Here is a 17,851-nt window from a genome sequence, read left to right on the forward strand (position 1 = left end):
AAAGAAAGAAAGAAACCCAGTCCATCGTAAACGCTGTCTGCCAGTGAATGATTTTGCGCAGTGGGATTTGCAACATCAGCTGGGCTGACATGTCTTTGGGGGATCTGTTTTTTTTTTTAAAGTACATGTGGTCAAGTAAAAAGAGCAGAAGTTACCAAAACAAATGAAATTGCTTACAGCATTGTAAAGAGCAGCATATTTCCTTCAACTTTGCTAATTTTTACCAAACACACTCTCTCCAAAACCCAGATACCCCAAAGAGCGTTCTGCACTCACAACAAAATGGATAATGCATTATCTAATTCATAATTATTATATAATTTTAAAATGATTAAAAATAAATATGATATACTCTTTGTCATTGAATACTCTTGTTGTTCTCATTGAGTTCACAGTTTTAATGTTTTAATGTTTATGTTTCCTTTAATTTATTTTCAAGGTCTGAGGTAAATTATCCATAGTTACTTTCAGTCTGGCTATAAAGGTCAAGCAAAATGATATTCAAACTCACATTAGACCCTTTTGACATTAAATATAGCACATAATCAATACCTGTGGCAATCACTGTCACAGTTTCCATAGAAACAGAAGAAACAGAACACCACTTTTAAACTAAAAAAACTGTAAAGTTTTTATGTATTTTGGCCATTTATTTATAAGACAGCAGCATTTTGGGCACCTGAAAACACAAACTTTTGGGTTTCAAAGTGCAATTATGAAAACAATGCCATTGTCTCTGTGTAAACTACAAAAATGCAAATTTGTGAAATTTTGTTCAATCTATTGGTTTGCAAAAGCGTGTAGTGTTTTTACTGGCCTGGCATGCATAATGCAGTGTTTTTAGTCGTTTTCGTGGATCCATGTGAATGGGGATCATTTTGACACTTTTGTCTTCTGTGCTCAAGACTTTTCAAAAACGCAAAAGAAAACTTTTCCATTTTTGGTACATCATTATCGTTTAAATGTACCCTAAAATAGAATGGCAGGCAGGACAAAACCTCTGATTAAAAAATGTTTTATGGCATGTCATGGTGTATAGCACTTGGTTAGGGCATGGTGTAATGTGCTCACTTGCAGTAACAAACCTCAGGACTCAAAGGGTGATAAAGTTACAGTACCTTGAAATGCCTGGCCCCCCGACTGAGCCTGGTTTCTCCCAAGTTTTTTTTCTCCATTCTAGTGTTGTCAAAAGACCCGGTATTTCGGTACCAAGTCGAAAGAAAGAAAAAAAGTTGCAAAAAACATTTGGACCTTAGCAAACTTGCTTAGCTAGGCTATCTCCAAACTATTGCTCTATTTTGACAGTACACTCTACAAAATGCTGGGTTAAATACAACCCAGTGCTGGGTAAAATAGGGACAAACCCAGCAATTGGGCTGTTTTGACCTAGCGGTTGGGTTAAATGTTTAGCCCAACCTTCTGGGTAGTAACCCAACCTCTGGGTCAAAACAACCCAATTACTGGGTTTGTCCCTATTTTACCCAGCACTGGGTTGTATTTAACCCAGCATTTTTTAGAGTGTAGCAATCCCAAAATTGTCCGTAAAAGAAGACATTTTATGGTTATTTTAGCTATACTATAAGGTTTCACCACATTAAAACAAGCTAGCATAGTTATTAGCTGGCATAGCTAGCATCTGCATTCACACAGGCTACTTTCACACTGTGTGAATTATGTTTAGGGCCTAATAACACTTCAGAAGAATTGTGAATGCACCCTCCCATTTTTTGAAACAATATCTGTGGAATACAGTAGGCAGCCTACTTTTACATAGCATGTCTGAGTTAAATAGCATTGCACAGATCAGATGCTCCCCAAATGAAAAACAGGCAGAAATTAATACCAGTCTGGGAGTGACTGGGGCAGAATTCATGGCAAATAGTCAACATCCCCAGAGCAGCATCAGCTGTAGCTGTTATGTTTAGGTTTGTAGAGGAATGATTTGCACCTTAGCTGCAGAGCTAAAGAATGGCTGTTGTTAATTAGCTATGCAAAGGGATTCTGAGGACATGGGTTCCCCCTATTGTCACGGGGCATTCGGCTGATGAGCCTGAACTAAATCTTTTCTGTCACACGTAAAACAGTATTTCATCTCTGTTTCTCTCTCTCCTTTCCTTGTAATGCAAACATGGATAGCGCTGTACTCATTTTGACATGGGGGTGATGAGATCCAGACAAAACTACGGGCGAATCAACATCATGTCCTATTTAATAAACATCTGATTAATTTTACACGATTATGCTCGTCTGAGCCCAAGCCAAGACTGCTAGGTTCAGTATGAGTAATCTGTGGCTAACCAGAGAGGAAGAAGAAAGCAGTTAAATCACAGTAACACAAATCCGGACACACAATTATACCATAATTATCATCCTTAAGCTTAAATGTCACAATAAAACACATTAAGGCATTTCTAAGTTGCCCATATTTGCATATTTTGTACTTGGCTCTGTATATAAGCACATTCACAGTGACGAAGCGCAGACTAAACAGCATCAGTTTACTCAGTCCACTCAGCCTAATGTACACATGTGCCTAGTGCTTGGCTAACTTTAGTTATCACATTTCTTCAGCTCTCTCTCTCTCTCTCTCTCAGACACAGACAAGACTGCGTGCAAGAGCACAACACACAGACACCAAATTACACAAATTCAATATGTAAATGTTTCTTAATGAACTAGGGCTAGAAAACAGCGAACCTCAGTCCATGCTTGCAACCAAAAACTATCCATAATATAATATTAATAGAAAATATTCCCAATGCCCTGAATCCTTTCAAACTTTAAATTATAATGAATACAGCTTTTTTTCTTCTTCTCTTTCTCTTTATTATATATTTTCAGTTCCATCAATACAAGACATAAAAATGGAATGAAAAAAGGAATGATAAAAAAGGAACAATATTGTCATCCAACATATAAAAATGACATTAAAGGGTAGGATCTAATTAATAACAAACCATGACAAGGACTAGTTCTCAAACGGGGCCAAACTTCAAAGGGGTGACCTAAGATTATTTATTGATTATTATAAGATTATTTAATTAACAGTTCTTAAAACTTATGGAATCAGTTATTTGTGTGATTCCAGAAGTAAATAAAAAATGTTTGAAAACCAGCAGCTTTGTCTTAATTACAGTATAGAACATGCTAAGTTTGTGACCAGCAGTCCATTTTGAAGTTCCAGGTTTTAAGAGCCTTCTAAATATGTTTTTTCCTGCATAATGGTGAAGTTATGACATCTAACGTTACTAATAGAAACTAACTGCTTAAGCTAACCAGCCAAACCTTGATCCCTTGTAGTCCGAAATCCGTGAGTTAGGGGAACATTTTGATTGGATGGCCACTGACTACTTACTCAACACTATGGGTTCGAAGTAGAACTAAAACTAAGACACATTAAACTTCTTGTTATTTCACATCTGAGTGAACCGCTGGCTACACAAGTCTGCCGCTAATCTGAAGAACATCATCAATCAGCAGTGCTGGCCTTTAGCCAATCAGAGCCCAGCGTGAGTCAGAGCACGTCCAACACTCGATCCCGAGCACCCATGGTGTTTATCTCTGAGCAGAAAGTGACTAGAAGACGAGTCATTGTGGACACTGTGTACCTTCAAACTCCCTTCATGCTCTCCCTCCTTGTCTTCACACACAAACGTGAACACAGACCCATTCAAAATACATACAGGGGAAATTCCAGACAGATTTGAATGTGTTATCAACCAAGGTAAGATATGGATACCATCAGGACATCATTTCAGTTTCAGGAGCCATTTACACTGTTAAAAAATAAGGTTCCAAAAGAGGGTTTTTGCTGTGATGCCACATAAGAACCATTTTGGTTCCACAAAGAACCTTTCAGTGAACAAGTTTTCTTCGTGTGTACAACATTTCTAAATCTAAAGAACCCTTTTCCACTATAAAGAATCATGAATAGAAAGGCTCCCTCGATATTAAAGGTTGTTCATGGAACCACAGATGCCACAAATAACCTTTATTTTCGAAAGTCTATAAGAATAGACCATTTACGCTGAGAAAAGATATATTCATGAACCATTCCAGCATGTTCTTTCACACACACACATGAACATATCACACTCACTGCTGAACTTCCTGTGACGGGCCCGGGCCCTCCAGGGCCGGTTGCGGATCCAGTGTAGCTTTCGCGACAGTTCCATGACTGTGCGCCAGATCGTGGCCACAGGACGTCATTGACCGGCATCAGCCCACACTTCTCCTCTTGTCCCCCAAACATGAGCTCATATCCAAAGACAACATTGGACCCTTTGAGGGTCTTTGTCCAGTATTCAAAGCGGACTCTCTCTCTCTGGCTGTGTATCTCTTGTCTCAACAAGTCTGTTTGCGTTGCCTGAGATCTATATTTTATGCATGAGTCAGGGGAACTCAACTCCCTCTGCCGCTCTGACACATAGACGCCACTCAGCTTGTCTTGATCCAGGGAGCACCACCTATCCATGGCCGGTATCTGGGCACACACACACACACCCCCGAATTGAAACGTGACTCTAGATGTCTACGCACAAAAGATGGGATTGGATACCAGACAGGGAGCATGCACTATATATTTGACTCCTTTGTGTACCTGAAAGGTGTATTTAAGTAATGTCTGTGAAATCTGGCATATCCCCTCACTCTCAAGTGGAAAACTTCAATTTACAAAAACTACAATTATAAATGTTTCCTTGGCAACTAACTTTAATTTGAGGTACTAAAATGACTTTAAAAAATCTAGAATAAAACTAAAATGAAAAAGAAAATAATAAAGGCTAATTCAAAATAATTATAATATAATTATATTATATAAATAATACTAAAATAACACTGTTCTTAACAGCTTAATACTGTGTCAGGAAACACAACTAGCCAGAGACCATGTTTCAGTAAAATAGGAGATCAATTTGCTTCAAATACTAATTAAAGACACTATTTTTAAATAACTATAAAGTAATGAATGCAGTGCGTGAAACATGGTAAACATAAACATGAGAGGCTTTCATGTAAAGCACACTAATCAAAATCCAATTCAATTCAATCCAATTTCTTTCAAAACTGTTTATTTCTTCTGAACGTCACATAATGCTGATGGAATAAAGTAGTTGTAATCCTATGTCGCCCTCTAGTGGTCTTCTACGATACACAGACTCTGTGATGACCTGTTCAACACTTGTTGTTGTCAGGCAGTTCTGGTTTTTAAGTGTGTTGCTAGGATGGGTTGTTTTTTCCCCCCAGGATGTCGCCTTCATGATATTCAAGCTGCATGATCTGAGGTTTCATTCATGTGTGTAGCACGAATGTACTACTGTATCATAAGTATGATCAATAGTTGTGATCCTTGCCTTAGACTTAAAAAATAAGTAAAATGACTGAAAGTTTCTTTTTGTTTAATGTTTATTGTCATAGTGTCTACAATTCTGCATCTATGGAATAAATAAAAGAAACCAATGAACAGTTTCACATGAACATAAAACATAATGGAATGCAATGGAAGAACATTTAGAAGAGCATATAGGTTTATAACATCAACTCTCAAAAGACTGTATATAGAATATGTAAACGTCCTGCACAAAATATTGCTCATCTGGCCATATAAAATCACAACTGCTTTAAGGCACGTATAATATACAGTACTTATGGCACAAGGAAAAATGTATGGAATATTTATCACAGAACAAGAACAAACATGAAGATGATCAACATTTAAATATTTTGTTTTGATGACTAAGACGCAACCATTTGCAAAACAAAATGAGCTGGGTCAGAATTACATGTACCGGTAATTAACAATATCAGGGCAGGACATATTCTGGATGGATTAAAATAGGACTTTGGTTACTGTATTGGACAGAGGGATGAACTGTGCATGGAATCAAGAGCTGAAGTACAGAATACAAGGGCAACAGCATGATGTACTGTAATTTAGCAGCTTATAAGATATATTAAAGTTTTACTATCTTTACATATTTGCTGGTATTCCTTTAACCAATTCTTTGGCCTATTATTCTAATGAGTCCATCTGATGAGGAACTGATTGACTCATTAGAAATCCTGGAAAATGTCACATCTGACCATCAGTTTTTAAAGTGATGTCTGTGCGTAAACAATCATACAAAATAAAATGATTTAGAAACATCTGAAGTTGAGAATGACCAAAACTGGTGAACATGTCAAGACACCGATTCCTCTCTCGTAAACTCAAATTCTGCTGTTTTGTATGATAACTGTCCGGTAAACACATTTCTATACATAGTGGCAGTGCTCCCAAAAACTGCTTTCTAAACCATTTATGCATACCATCATGCTTTTTGTGGCCAAGGAAATTATCCAGAATAAAAAGTCATTTAAATGATACGAACAAAATGGAAAGATATTATTCACTAAAAATAAAAGCAAAATCTAAAAACAACAGATCCACACTTTTCTGGTCTGGACAACATGACAAAACATACTGTGCTTTGGACTATTAGGACACACTCGATAACAGGAAGAAATCTTTATACAAAGCTGAATTAAGGCCCACAGAGTAACTTTAGTAACAAAGTAATTTTCCCAACTGGAGTTATAACTAAAAAAAAAAAAAAGGTATGGCTTTCAAGTCTGGAGAACTTATGAAACAGTCCTTCATCCCAGTAAACAAAATTCATTATCCAGCAAAAATGCATCTTGAACATCTCTAAAGTTGCCATGTTTCAATTAACAGGCCTAACAAAAGTTGATCATCTCCAGTAGAGTGTCATAGAAGACATATGTCACGTGATGAACAGCAGAAGCTCACAAAAGGACAAATATAATAAACATTTATGAATAAAACAAGGAGGTAAACCTAATGTTAAAAACACAGTATCACCGTCACATTCTTGTGTCCACTGGACTGAACACAGTCAGAGGTCTGAGGGATCAGAGGCACAGGGTGTGTGTACTTGTGTGCTTAATTCCCTGCACGCTCAAGACTGGAAGCTGCAGATGTGCGGTTCTGGCTTGAGTTTTGGATTCTTCTCAAAGACATCTGGGTAATCCGGCTTCTTTGGTTTAGCTTCCTTTAGAGCCGATGTTTATTCTTTTTTGTGATCCTCGGGCGGATTGTCCAGGTCCAAACTGGGTTCTGCCACGCAGCAATAACACAGTTTCTGTGTCTGCAATGAAACTGCATCTGAAAAAAGGAAAAAGATCAAAGATCAGTATGTGAAAATCATCCAGAATATTATATCAATCCGTGTACAAGACTACAGGCAGACGAAACAGTCAGAGAAGGCTATACTTCCTTGAAAACCTCTTAACTGGTCAGGTCCATATGTCTAAGGTAAAAATGTTATTGATTAATTTGCCTGCTTTAAAAACTTGAGGCTCAAGTTTTTTTTTATGATTTATGAACTCAAACCATCAACGTTTCTAAAAACATGGTGATACTTTACATCATATGTCCATGTTATACATAATGAAAAGGGCTGTCAGATTTAATTTAAAGTGAAATAAAAAAAACTAACTATAAAATGACATTCATTTTAAATAAAAATACAGCAATAATAATAATAATAATAATAATATCTAGTGTGATTCATTCACAGTTTGAAGAAATTTGAGTTTGAAGTACCACTTTTATGTTTTAGAGAATTCAGTCAGCACAGCAAACAGTTTTTACTGTGTGAGTGAGTGCCTGTGGAAGTTTTACTCTAATAATAGTAGGGTGTTCTAAGTAGTTGCAGAGACATTGTTTAATGGTTGCTAGGGTGTTCCAGGTCGTTGCTAGGTGGTTGTTTACGGGGCTCAGACTAAAGAAACCACACCTGAATTTCTATGACATTCTTTCCCTAATCGTCTATATTAAGCACATTAGCTGAGTTTTATTACTCAATACAACTGCATCATAAACGATGTAATGTAAAGTATGACCAAAAAAAGAATCAAAAATGACTGAAATCTTTTTTTTTTTTCTCTGTAATGTACTCCGGATTCATGAAAGCCTATCTAGGTATAAGAACAGCGGTCTCAGATGGATGAAAACTGAAGTCATTGTTCACTGTAAAGCGATTTGCACTGGAGTACATATGGATCATTATATGGTTGGTCGCCGTGATTTTGCCAAGTAAGACATGTTCCTGGATCAACATCTTTTGTTGATCCTGGATCAACATTACTGTCCAAAAATATAGACTAAACCCAATCCCTACCCCTAAACCTAACCTTACCCATAATTTATTCCTAAAATCAGTGTGAAATGATAGCTCATTTACAAGGGTGTAGAAGCACCTAACCCTGATCGTAAGCCTAAAACATATTTACTGAAAAGTTATGCCTCAATTCTGATTGGTTGATTGGAATGTTGTTCCAGGATCAACAAGGATGTTGTACTTGGTGAAATCACGGTCACCTTATATGGTTACAATACTCCCATTTCATAACAATGCATTCGTCTTGGGTTCAAATTCATTACACATCACCACAATTATGTGTATATGCACCAAAACCCCTAGAAGGTAAACAGAACCTGGGTGTAGCACATAAAAGAATGTTTCAAAACAAAAACACTTCCAACAGCCTGCAGCAGAAACCAAAGCTGTGGAGGTACTGCAGGTGCCCAGCTGGACTACTAGAAATGAGACAAGAAAAACGAGAGATTCTTGCTTTGTGTGCTCACTCACCGAGCATGTGTCCCAGAAAGGCGGGTCGGGAGCTGGGCGGGAGGTGCACACATATGTAATACACAGGAGCCCCGGAGAGAGCGACGATGATTCCCACCAGAGAGTTTACAGTGTCACTGTACAGCGGTACGATCACCAGAAACACGCTGCACAGGCAGTACACTATAGGGAAGAACAGACTCAACTACACGGAAACAAACACAGAGAGTCAATTAAGCACATCATAAACCAGGGCAATAATGAAATAAAAATGTCAACTTTGTTGCAAGTATTAAATATATGACATTGGCAATTATCTGAGTATTTTAAGGCATCATAAATGCTCTCCTGATGTGAAGGCTGTTCCATTAGATAAGAAACATTATCCTTCATTCTACGATACTTTATCTTGACTAAGAATCACACATATCCTTCATGGAGATAGAGAGAAAGAAAAAGAGAGAAAAGGCCCTTTTGTCACCGGCTTTGGTATTTTTGGTATGAAATCTTTGAAACCAACCAGCATTAAGATAAGTCACAACATAATTGCTTTAATGAGGGAAAGAGCATTGTGAATGACAATCAACAGATAAAATATAAAGCTATTAAATTAAAGATGTTGATTATGTACATGGTAACAACATTTTAATTAATTTAGTTTAATTTAACTGCCATATATATATATATATAAGTAGTTTGAGAGACTACTGTAGGGGGAGTAAACGGGCACTAAAGAAATGTTCTGGCTCTATTTGCTTGTGGCAATTCTTTGAATTTGTCTGCAGAATCATGGGTAATGTAGTTTTTTTTTTTAAAGCATGTACAACTGATTAACAACCTCGTAGCTCAGGTCTTCAAGTTTTCAAGTTATTCTTAAATATCAAGTCTCCCATGGTGAAAATGAATGGGCTTTTACTACTGGAACCCGACTGTTGCACTCTATTGAAATGAATTGAGTTGAGAATCTCCTTTACATGAGGAGTGCTACTTGCGTACATGGAGACAATTCAGAATCAGTCAATTATAATGGTTAGTAGCACAGTAGCTTGTGTTTTGTAACAGAGCTATTGACTTACCTTAACAGGACGGGGCAGGTCAGGTGCCTTGATGCGCAGGTAGATCTGACTGCCTATAGAAAGGCCGATGAACAGCCAGTAATTAAAACTAAAGTAATTAATTAGCTGGAACACATCTTTCACGCAGAGAAATATGAGTGACATGCCACCCTGTAGGAGGAGGGAAAAAAGCAGATCAGAATGAAGTGTCCTGCTTTTAGTATATAATGTGGATATTCAAGATTTTCTACATAGCACAAGGCATGTCTGAGCCTGCTTACTCACATTAAACAGCAGGGCTGGGATTGGTGTGTAGCATTTGATGTGGATCATACAGAGGATGTTGGGTAAATGGCCCTCACGCGAACCCACAAAGAACAGCCTGAAAGGAAAAAAAAGGGGTTCGGCTAAGAAACTGAGTTCCTGCCACCTTGCATCGACTACAGAAACGACAGAAGACTCAGAACAAGATCTTTACCTGGAGGCGGCAATGATAGAGGAGTTTAAACATCCGTAACAGGAGATGGCCACAGACAACGGGATGAGCCAGCTAGCATATCCCAGCACATAGTCAGCAAACGTCTGTATTAAATACAAAACCAAAAGTGTTTTTTATTTTTCATTATGACCAATAATCAATAAATGCCTGACACCCTATACTAGTTTGTCTAAATAATTAAAAATTGAACACTAAACACTAAAATGAGCCATTTTAAATGCTACAAGTGAATTTAGGCATCGCAACATTATAATGTACACTATGAAAAAAAACAAACAAAAAAAATATATATATATATTTTGATTTGTTAAAGATTTAATTTAACAGTTTTTATTAAATTATTACTGTTTTTAAAGATTAACTTTACGTGAGTGTTAGATGATGGCAAAGGTAATCTAAATGTAAAATAAGGGAAATGAGCATGAACAATCACGTAAACAATACTAACAGATACTGATAAATAAATACAAAAAATCTTGATAACTCATATGCTACAGATACATTGTATATCCCCAAAAATAATAACTGTTTTCAAAGATGTTTCTGTCGCTGGTCGGTACCACAGATAAGACTGCATGATCTGTGGAAAACATCTAATTGCCAAAAAATGTGTGATTATATATCAATATGACTACAAAATAATAATAATATAAATATTATATTTACAAAATATAATACAAAATTAGAAAATTTCACTGTAAAATAAAAAAGTAAAGTAATAAAAATACTTATCTCATTTTATACAGTGCAACTGTAAAACTACAATACTAATATTTACAACTATCTTAATTTTGTTAAACCATCAAACTTGTATTTTGGTGGAAAATTGTAGGGAGCCCTTAAAGCTTCCCTTCTGTTGACAGCAGCCGGTTCATAAGCACTTCACATTGCTTAGGAAAATTATCAGTGCATGTTGTGTTCCCAAATGCATAAGTGAACCAGGCTCAGAGCAGATGTAGAGATGAGTTCATGTGGAGCAGCATTTATTGTGAACCGAATCGCTCTGAAACACAGAAAAGAACAAAAGAAAAGAAAAAAAAAACTACTCTGCACTGCTCAGAGTAATAAACACAGTGCCGCGCTTCACTCTTGATACATGCAACGCACATATTTCTTTCATTTGCAGCCTTTGCGACTAGATAACCTCACTAAGCCATATTGAAATTTTGTTTTTTTTCTGATTAATCATGCAGCTGGTTAAACTAATGTAAGTGTGTTAGATGTTCAAACAAACAGAGCAATGTTTTGGAAGAACGTACAGTTGTCTCTGTGTATAAAAATGGAACTGGACACATCAGAAACAAACAGTTTATCAAACACAGTAAATACATTTTGTTGGCCATAAAAACTTCCACAGAGCAGCATACTAGCATAATTACAGGCAGCAGAATGTCTGTGGATGTAGACTAACATCATCAAGCATCTCCAGAGAGAAGACGTTGCCTCAAGCTGCTCTGCTTAACTAGATCAGTGTAACAGGAGATGAAAACATGATCAAATCTGGAGCAAATAAACTAAACAGATGCTGTCCATTAACTTCCATGTGACATCCCAGATCATGTGAATTAAAAATTAGTTTTGCTACAGAAGCTTGAAATATACAGATATTCAAGAAGGTTTTACTCACCACAGCCACAGCTTCACTCTGTAGCAGTGTATTCATGTCCAGCACTGCATAATAGGCGATGTTAGTCAGAATGTAGATTATTGTGACAATAGGCATGGAGATCGCTATAGACAATGGCAGGTTTCTGTAGCAGAGAGAAAAAAAGATTTTGCTTACATATTTGATCTTCCTGATTGATTTGCAACAAAACTGCTGGACATTCATTCAAGATGAAGTGTGCAATTTCTGCACCACAAAGGATTGCAAAAATAATGACTGTTTTCCAAACACACCCCCAATGCGCCCCAAATTAATTCCATTGGTTGAACCAATTTGAGTCAATTGCTCAAACAAACGGAGCAATATTTTGAAAGAAATATAGAGCCACAGTGTTCAAACTTTTCAGAGCAATCAACCCACATATGGCTTACTTAGAGTTGTCTCCACATATTAAGCTGTGACATGACAAATACTTCTATTATTGATTCTTACTCGCAATGAGTGGAACATGTATTTATATCAAGTGAAATGTCATGAGTAAAGTGTTCATAGAGATCATATAGAGATCAAATAGATAGTATCTGTAAAAAATCAATGCAAAGAATTTACTTTCTCCGTAGATTGAGGTCATTTGGAGCAAGAAAGCAGATTATTTTATTGTTTTTTATGTCTGTAATCATGAGTGTCTTGCAGTACTGTAATTCGGTTTGCTATATGAGTCTATCTGTTAGTCTAAAAACAAAGCTAATGAACTTACTAAAAATGTGCTCCAAAATTGTGGGTCAGCCACTTCAAAAAGCATATGAACTATTTTACCATAATAATCTTGTAAGATTAGCTAATAACATTGTTTCTGAACCTAATCATGTGTTGTATAATGAATTTGTATTGTTGCCATCTAATCGACGATATAAGGTCCCAAGATACAGCCGAATTAAGTTAAAGAATTAATTTGTACATCAAGCTGTATTAGCGCTGAATAACTCATATAAAAAAAATTTTTTATGTATGTGTGTGAAAGCTCTGCATTGTGTTGTTTATGTGATAAAGTATTGTAACCTTGAGTGAACCTGCTGTAACGTAAGACAAATTTCATACTCAGTCTGACAATAAAGTGTATCGTATCATATCGTATGAGTATCAGTACCTCTCTGGGTTTTTAATCTCCTCTGTGATGAAGTTCAGGGTGTCCCAGCCTGAGTACGAGTACAGAGCGGCGTACAGAGCCAGGGCCATGTTTCCTGGATCCAGTTTAGAGTTCTCAAATGAATCCCTAAAGTTGTTTGTTTTTCCTGTGGCACAGCAATGCAAATGCAGTCAAAAATCAAAAACAAACAGTAATGACTCACAAAAATATAAATGTGTAGCACTACAGTATAGGGTCGATAAGAGTTTTTTTTTATTTTTTATATTCCAAGGCTGCATTTATTTGATCACAAATACAGCAAAAACACTAATATTGTGAAATTATTACAATTAAAAAAAAACTGATTTCTACTTTAATATATTTTAAATTGTAATTTATTCCTGTGATGCAAAGCTGAATTTTCAGCATCATTACTCCAGTCTTCAGTGTCACATGATCCTTCAGAAATCATTCTAATATGCTGATTTGCTGCTCAAGAAACAATTATTATTATTATCAATGTTTTGAGCTGCTTAATGTTTTTGTCTGGAAACCGCGGTGCATTTTTTTCAGGATTCTTTGATGAATAGAAAACAACAGCATTTATTTGAAATATAATTTTTTTGCATTATATAAACATTATATATTGATACAATTAACTGTCACGCTGATCAATTAAATTAAAAGTCTTTGCTGAATAAAAATTATTTCTTTACAAAAATAAATAAATAAATACTGACCCCAAACTTTTAAACAGTAATAATGGTATATAGTATATATAGTAAACAACATTTGTGTCAGCATGTTCAAACCTTGGGCCAGCACAACCATTCCAGCAATGATAATGACAATGAGAGCCAGGACTTTAGCCACAGTGGAGATGACCTGAAGAATGGCCCCCCATTTCACCTTCATGCAGTTCACAAAGGTGAGAAGACCTGCAAAGCAAACAGAGATAGACATGGCCATATAAAAGCCAGACAATATATAGTATACCGAATATATTTCAACTGCTGTTTGAAACTGGAACTTCTTAATGTTCCTTTTGATCATGTGTGTAATAGTTCCATTGTGCAATTGTGTTCCATAATAACTACTTTTACTACTTCCTTATAGATGAATGTAAATTTCCAATGTGTCATAAGTTCCTCTTTAAGCATTTAGGTTCAACTGACATGTTGACCAGGGCAATAAAATTAGGGTGCGGGTAAGGATTTTCAGAACAGAGAACACCTCAACTCCTCCTTTTGCTGTTTTACAGACTGATAATTCAAGTTCCTCCATTCATCTGACACTCCTGGCATCTAATTTCACCAACAAACCAAGTCTGACAGTAATTCACTCCTTGAAACAGTCTCTCAGAATTGCAGATACCATCATGACTGGACATCCCGGCACTGTGGTACCCAGGAGATTAATTGAGGTATTTCTGTACCTGATTTAATCACAGCTCAAATGCCACCTCATTCTGATGAACAGACTGTACAGTCCAAATAAAGTGCTATTTGTCACAAAAAGGAAATTAAACCCTGTAGAATTACACTGTTATACATGTTCGCATAAGCTTTTCGGTTTAGGCCTGTTTCACAAGTACTTCAGTGAACTTTGTCACAGTAAGTAGCAAAACATGCCACAGGTGACAAATACCCGAGAATTCCCTTAAACTCAAACAAACTGCACATGATCTCTGTGGAAACAGTCACCAATGACTTCATAAAAAGGTTTTGTGGAAGTCTTGGCAGGGTTACAAACTCCAGTCCAAATGGAAAGTATTTGGTTGACAAATAAAATGCCTAAATAATGCCAACTAACACTGAGACGAATGGAGAGAACAGCCTGGCAGCCGCAGTGGAATTAACAGCTGAACTAACAGAAAACACATGCTTCAAAATTGTAGAGACAGTATTCACTTGATTTTGACAAATTACACGGACAAAGTACAAGTTTACGCAAAAACGTATGAGCATGTACTTTAGCCAAAGTGATGACAGTTTATTCACACTGCAGTGCAGACTCACCTGCTGGACTGTGTAATTTCAACAAGTTAATACTGAAACAACACAATCTATCTAACCGCTGAGACCACAGAGCTAGTTCACCCAAAAATGAAACTAAGTATATTTGCACTTTCTGATAAAGGAAAAAGGGGTTCCCAGATTTAACTCACTGGAAATAAAATATGCCATTTTATTTATTTATTTATTTTTTTTGCAATTTGCAAGGATGTTTTAGTATGAAGAAAATCAAAAGGGGAAAAAAAAAAGAAAACACAAATTTCCTCCCAAAAATGAACAAATAAAAAAGGAAATGAATGAAATAACATTGTAGAGAAAAATGCACCATGAGCACCCGGGGTTTACGGGAGAAACGGGCTGAAACAAACGCAAACTCTCCTAGCATTCAGATCAGTGTTATTTTAGTATTATTAATGTACTAATAATATTTTGAATTAGCTTTATTTTCATATCTGTAGTTTTCATTTTAAATTGAGTTTGTTTTATTAATTTTATGCTTTTTTTTATGTTTAAGTATTTTTTATTGAAGTTATTTTAATACTTTAACTTATAGTATTTCAGTTAGTTGCCAAAGCAAATTTTCATTTGTGTTTTGTAAGTTTAAGTTTGTCATCTAATATTTTATTTTAATTAATAAAAACAATTTGTAATAGTTTTTGTTTTAACAATAACAATACGGATTCAGAAATGTTGTGTATATGAAGTTACTATATTACAATACATGTAGGCTATTTTCTATTTTGTATGAAATGAAAAAAAGGGACTGTAAGGCAACCATACAAACTAAAAGAATTATGTAAATAAAGGTATGCAGATCAATACCACGATCCTCGGTAGAAGCATAAATTGGTATGATTTATTTTTGACATACGTTAACATGAAGCACTCTTTTCAGGGTAATCTCATACACACTGCGCTGTGTGAACAGTAAACAGTAGTGAATCTCAGAGAAAGCCGGCCTTTACTGTGCCACTATTTACACTAGTTTCAAGTGCTGTTACATGTAAGTTTATCAAAGCATGCATGGATGAGCGCAGGAGCTCTTACCTATAATGAGAGCTGCAATGAGCCGTACTGCAGCATTTGGTGCCGGGCAGGTGGGGAAGAACGGTTTCACTAGGTAATTAGCAAAAGTAAGAGCAATGACTGCCTGGCAGGCTGGTTCCACGATCATCAGCGAGGTCCACAGACGGATGAATGCAAGGAAGCCCCCAAAGGTTTCCAGGATGTAGGCATAACTAGCTCCTGACTTGCGAATGGTTGTGCCCAGCTCAGCGTAGCACAGGGCACCAAAAACAGAGAAGATTCCTCCAATAACCCAAACCACCAGAGATAGACCGTAAGATCCTGTTTTCTCAAGAACACCAATGGGTGAAACAAAGATGCCTGAGCCAATCATGTTCCCCACAATGAGGCAGACACCGTGCAGTAGTGAGATCTCTTGCTTTAGATGCATGGAACTGGTGGAGTCGGCGTCCCCCATGATGAACTCAACTCAAGAGGCAGGGGTACTGCAAAAATCAAGAATCAGGAATCTGACGTCGGACCATCAACCACACAAGAGTCTGTACACATCAAACCTGGAGTTTCAGCCGAGTCTCATCATTGATTTCTTTCTGTATCAAATCAGGGAGATAAAAGAGATCAAACACAGTTAATGGAATATTGTAGGTTAAATTCAACTGCTGACTGCATCTGTGGCATGTTGTTGAAAACACAAAACAGTTTAGACTCGTTCAACACTTAAAAAAAATAGTAGCTTAATCTCTCCAACATTAATTTTAACAAGCCCTTTCGGAGAACAAGTTCTTTAATTGAGCCTCAGTCATTTCGCCCACACCTGCTGCCCAGGATGCCATAGAGCAAGTGCAGTGCCAGTGACATCAGGAGGAAACCAGCACAATGTGGGAAGACAACCAGGCAACGCTTGGTTGGGTGCGGCCATCAACAACAGCCTGCAGAACTAACTGCTTCAGAGATACATCTACTAGAGATAAAGACTTTCACTGAACACTAAAACTATGTGGGAACATACTCATTTGAACAGCATGACAATGTTAAGGAATTGTAAAGATACGATAAAGAATTTAAATTGAAAGCCATTTAAGTATGGCTTAAGCACTTAAAATCATTTTGGGGCCACTGTACAGTATATTCTGAAAGCTGACTTCAACAGAAAGCCAAGTCAAAAAATCCAGATGCCGGACCTACTTTGACAGTTAAAAATGAACATGCCAATATTTAACAGAAAAGAGAAAAGCATTCCTCAATTTCACGTTCTTCTGCTTACCTTTCTACTACATGTAAACAGTTGTACTTTGAAAAACTGCAAATATAAAATATATAAGACTTTAATAAATTTACAATACCTTAGTCCTCTTGAGGAGCACACCCAGCTTCTAGTAAATATATATATATTTTTTTTGTACTTAGTTATTATTGTTGTTGTCATCCAGTTCTACATTCAGCACAATATTGCCCATTTTAAATTTGAACTAGAATATATATGGGATTTTTGTTGTCTCTAGTAAAGGGAACATTGTTATTTAACTTTAACATTGCAATTTTATATAATGGATACGGTTTGTAAGACTTTTCTCTACACTCCAAATTAAATAAATAAATACATTTTAATTAATTAAAAAAAAAAACTCTTTAAAAATTAGGGACAGTGTATGTAAACTCAATATGATGTATTTTGAATTTTGCACTGCATTGTGTTTTAGGTTTATCGGAAAACACATTAAAATTAACCATGATTTTATTACACTAACCTTTTAACCATATATTTGTAGTTAAACTGTGGGTTAAAAAAATGACAATCAATCCATGGTTACTGCACTTTTACTATAGTAAAACCATTGTTAATTTCCGTATTTCCATAAGGGAAAATGTATGTCCTGACAGAAAAGTATCA

The 17,851-nt window shown here is 36.3% G+C and overlaps 2 protein-coding genes across 4 annotated transcripts in view; both read right to left on the reverse strand.

Moving 5' to 3' along the window:
• Window positions 1–4,208, reverse strand: part of LOC107696210 (protein FAM65B) — a 73,243-nt gene extending 69,035 nt beyond the window's left edge. The window contains exon 1 of the mRNA XM_016496449.1: window positions 4,100–4,208. Within this exon, the coding sequence (XP_016351935.1) occupies window positions 4,100–4,175 (76 nt within the window). The 5' untranslated portion in view covers window positions 4,176–4,208. The remainder of the gene's footprint in view (window positions 1–4,099) is intronic.
• A 1,184-nt stretch (window positions 4,209–5,392) lies between these two features.
• The window catches only part of LOC107696212 (Y+L amino acid transporter 2-like), a 14,249-nt gene continuing 1,790 nt past the window's right edge, over window positions 5,393–17,851 (reverse strand). For 2 of the 3 annotated variants that reach the window (XM_016496455.1, XM_016496456.1), the window contains exons 2-10: window positions 15,982–16,550; window positions 13,732–13,857; window positions 12,941–13,085; window positions 11,815–11,938; window positions 10,167–10,270; window positions 9,974–10,070; window positions 9,710–9,859; window positions 8,655–8,838; window positions 5,393–7,165 (exon numbers count right to left, since the gene is read on the reverse strand). In XM_016496455.1, coding sequence (XP_016351941.1) covers window positions 7,068–7,165; window positions 8,655–8,838; window positions 9,710–9,859; window positions 9,974–10,070; window positions 10,167–10,270; window positions 11,815–11,938; window positions 12,941–13,085; window positions 13,732–13,857; window positions 15,982–16,417 — 1,464 coding nt within the window. In that variant the 5' untranslated portion in view covers window positions 16,418–16,550 and the 3' untranslated portion in view covers window positions 5,393–7,067. Of the gene's footprint in view, window positions 7,166–8,654; window positions 8,839–9,709; window positions 9,860–9,973; window positions 10,071–10,166; window positions 10,271–11,814; window positions 11,939–12,940; window positions 13,086–13,731; window positions 13,858–15,981; window positions 16,551–17,851 lie in introns of those variants that run through there. The other variant, XM_016496457.1, reaches the window with a different exon arrangement.

The sequence above is a fragment of the Sinocyclocheilus anshuiensis genome, unplaced genomic scaffold (assembly GCF_001515605.1).
Source record: "Sinocyclocheilus anshuiensis isolate Anshui unplaced genomic scaffold, SAMN03320099.WGS_v1.1 scaffold734, whole genome shotgun sequence".
In the NCBI taxonomy this organism is placed as follows: Eukaryota; Metazoa; Chordata; class Actinopteri; order Cypriniformes; family Cyprinidae; genus Sinocyclocheilus; species Sinocyclocheilus anshuiensis.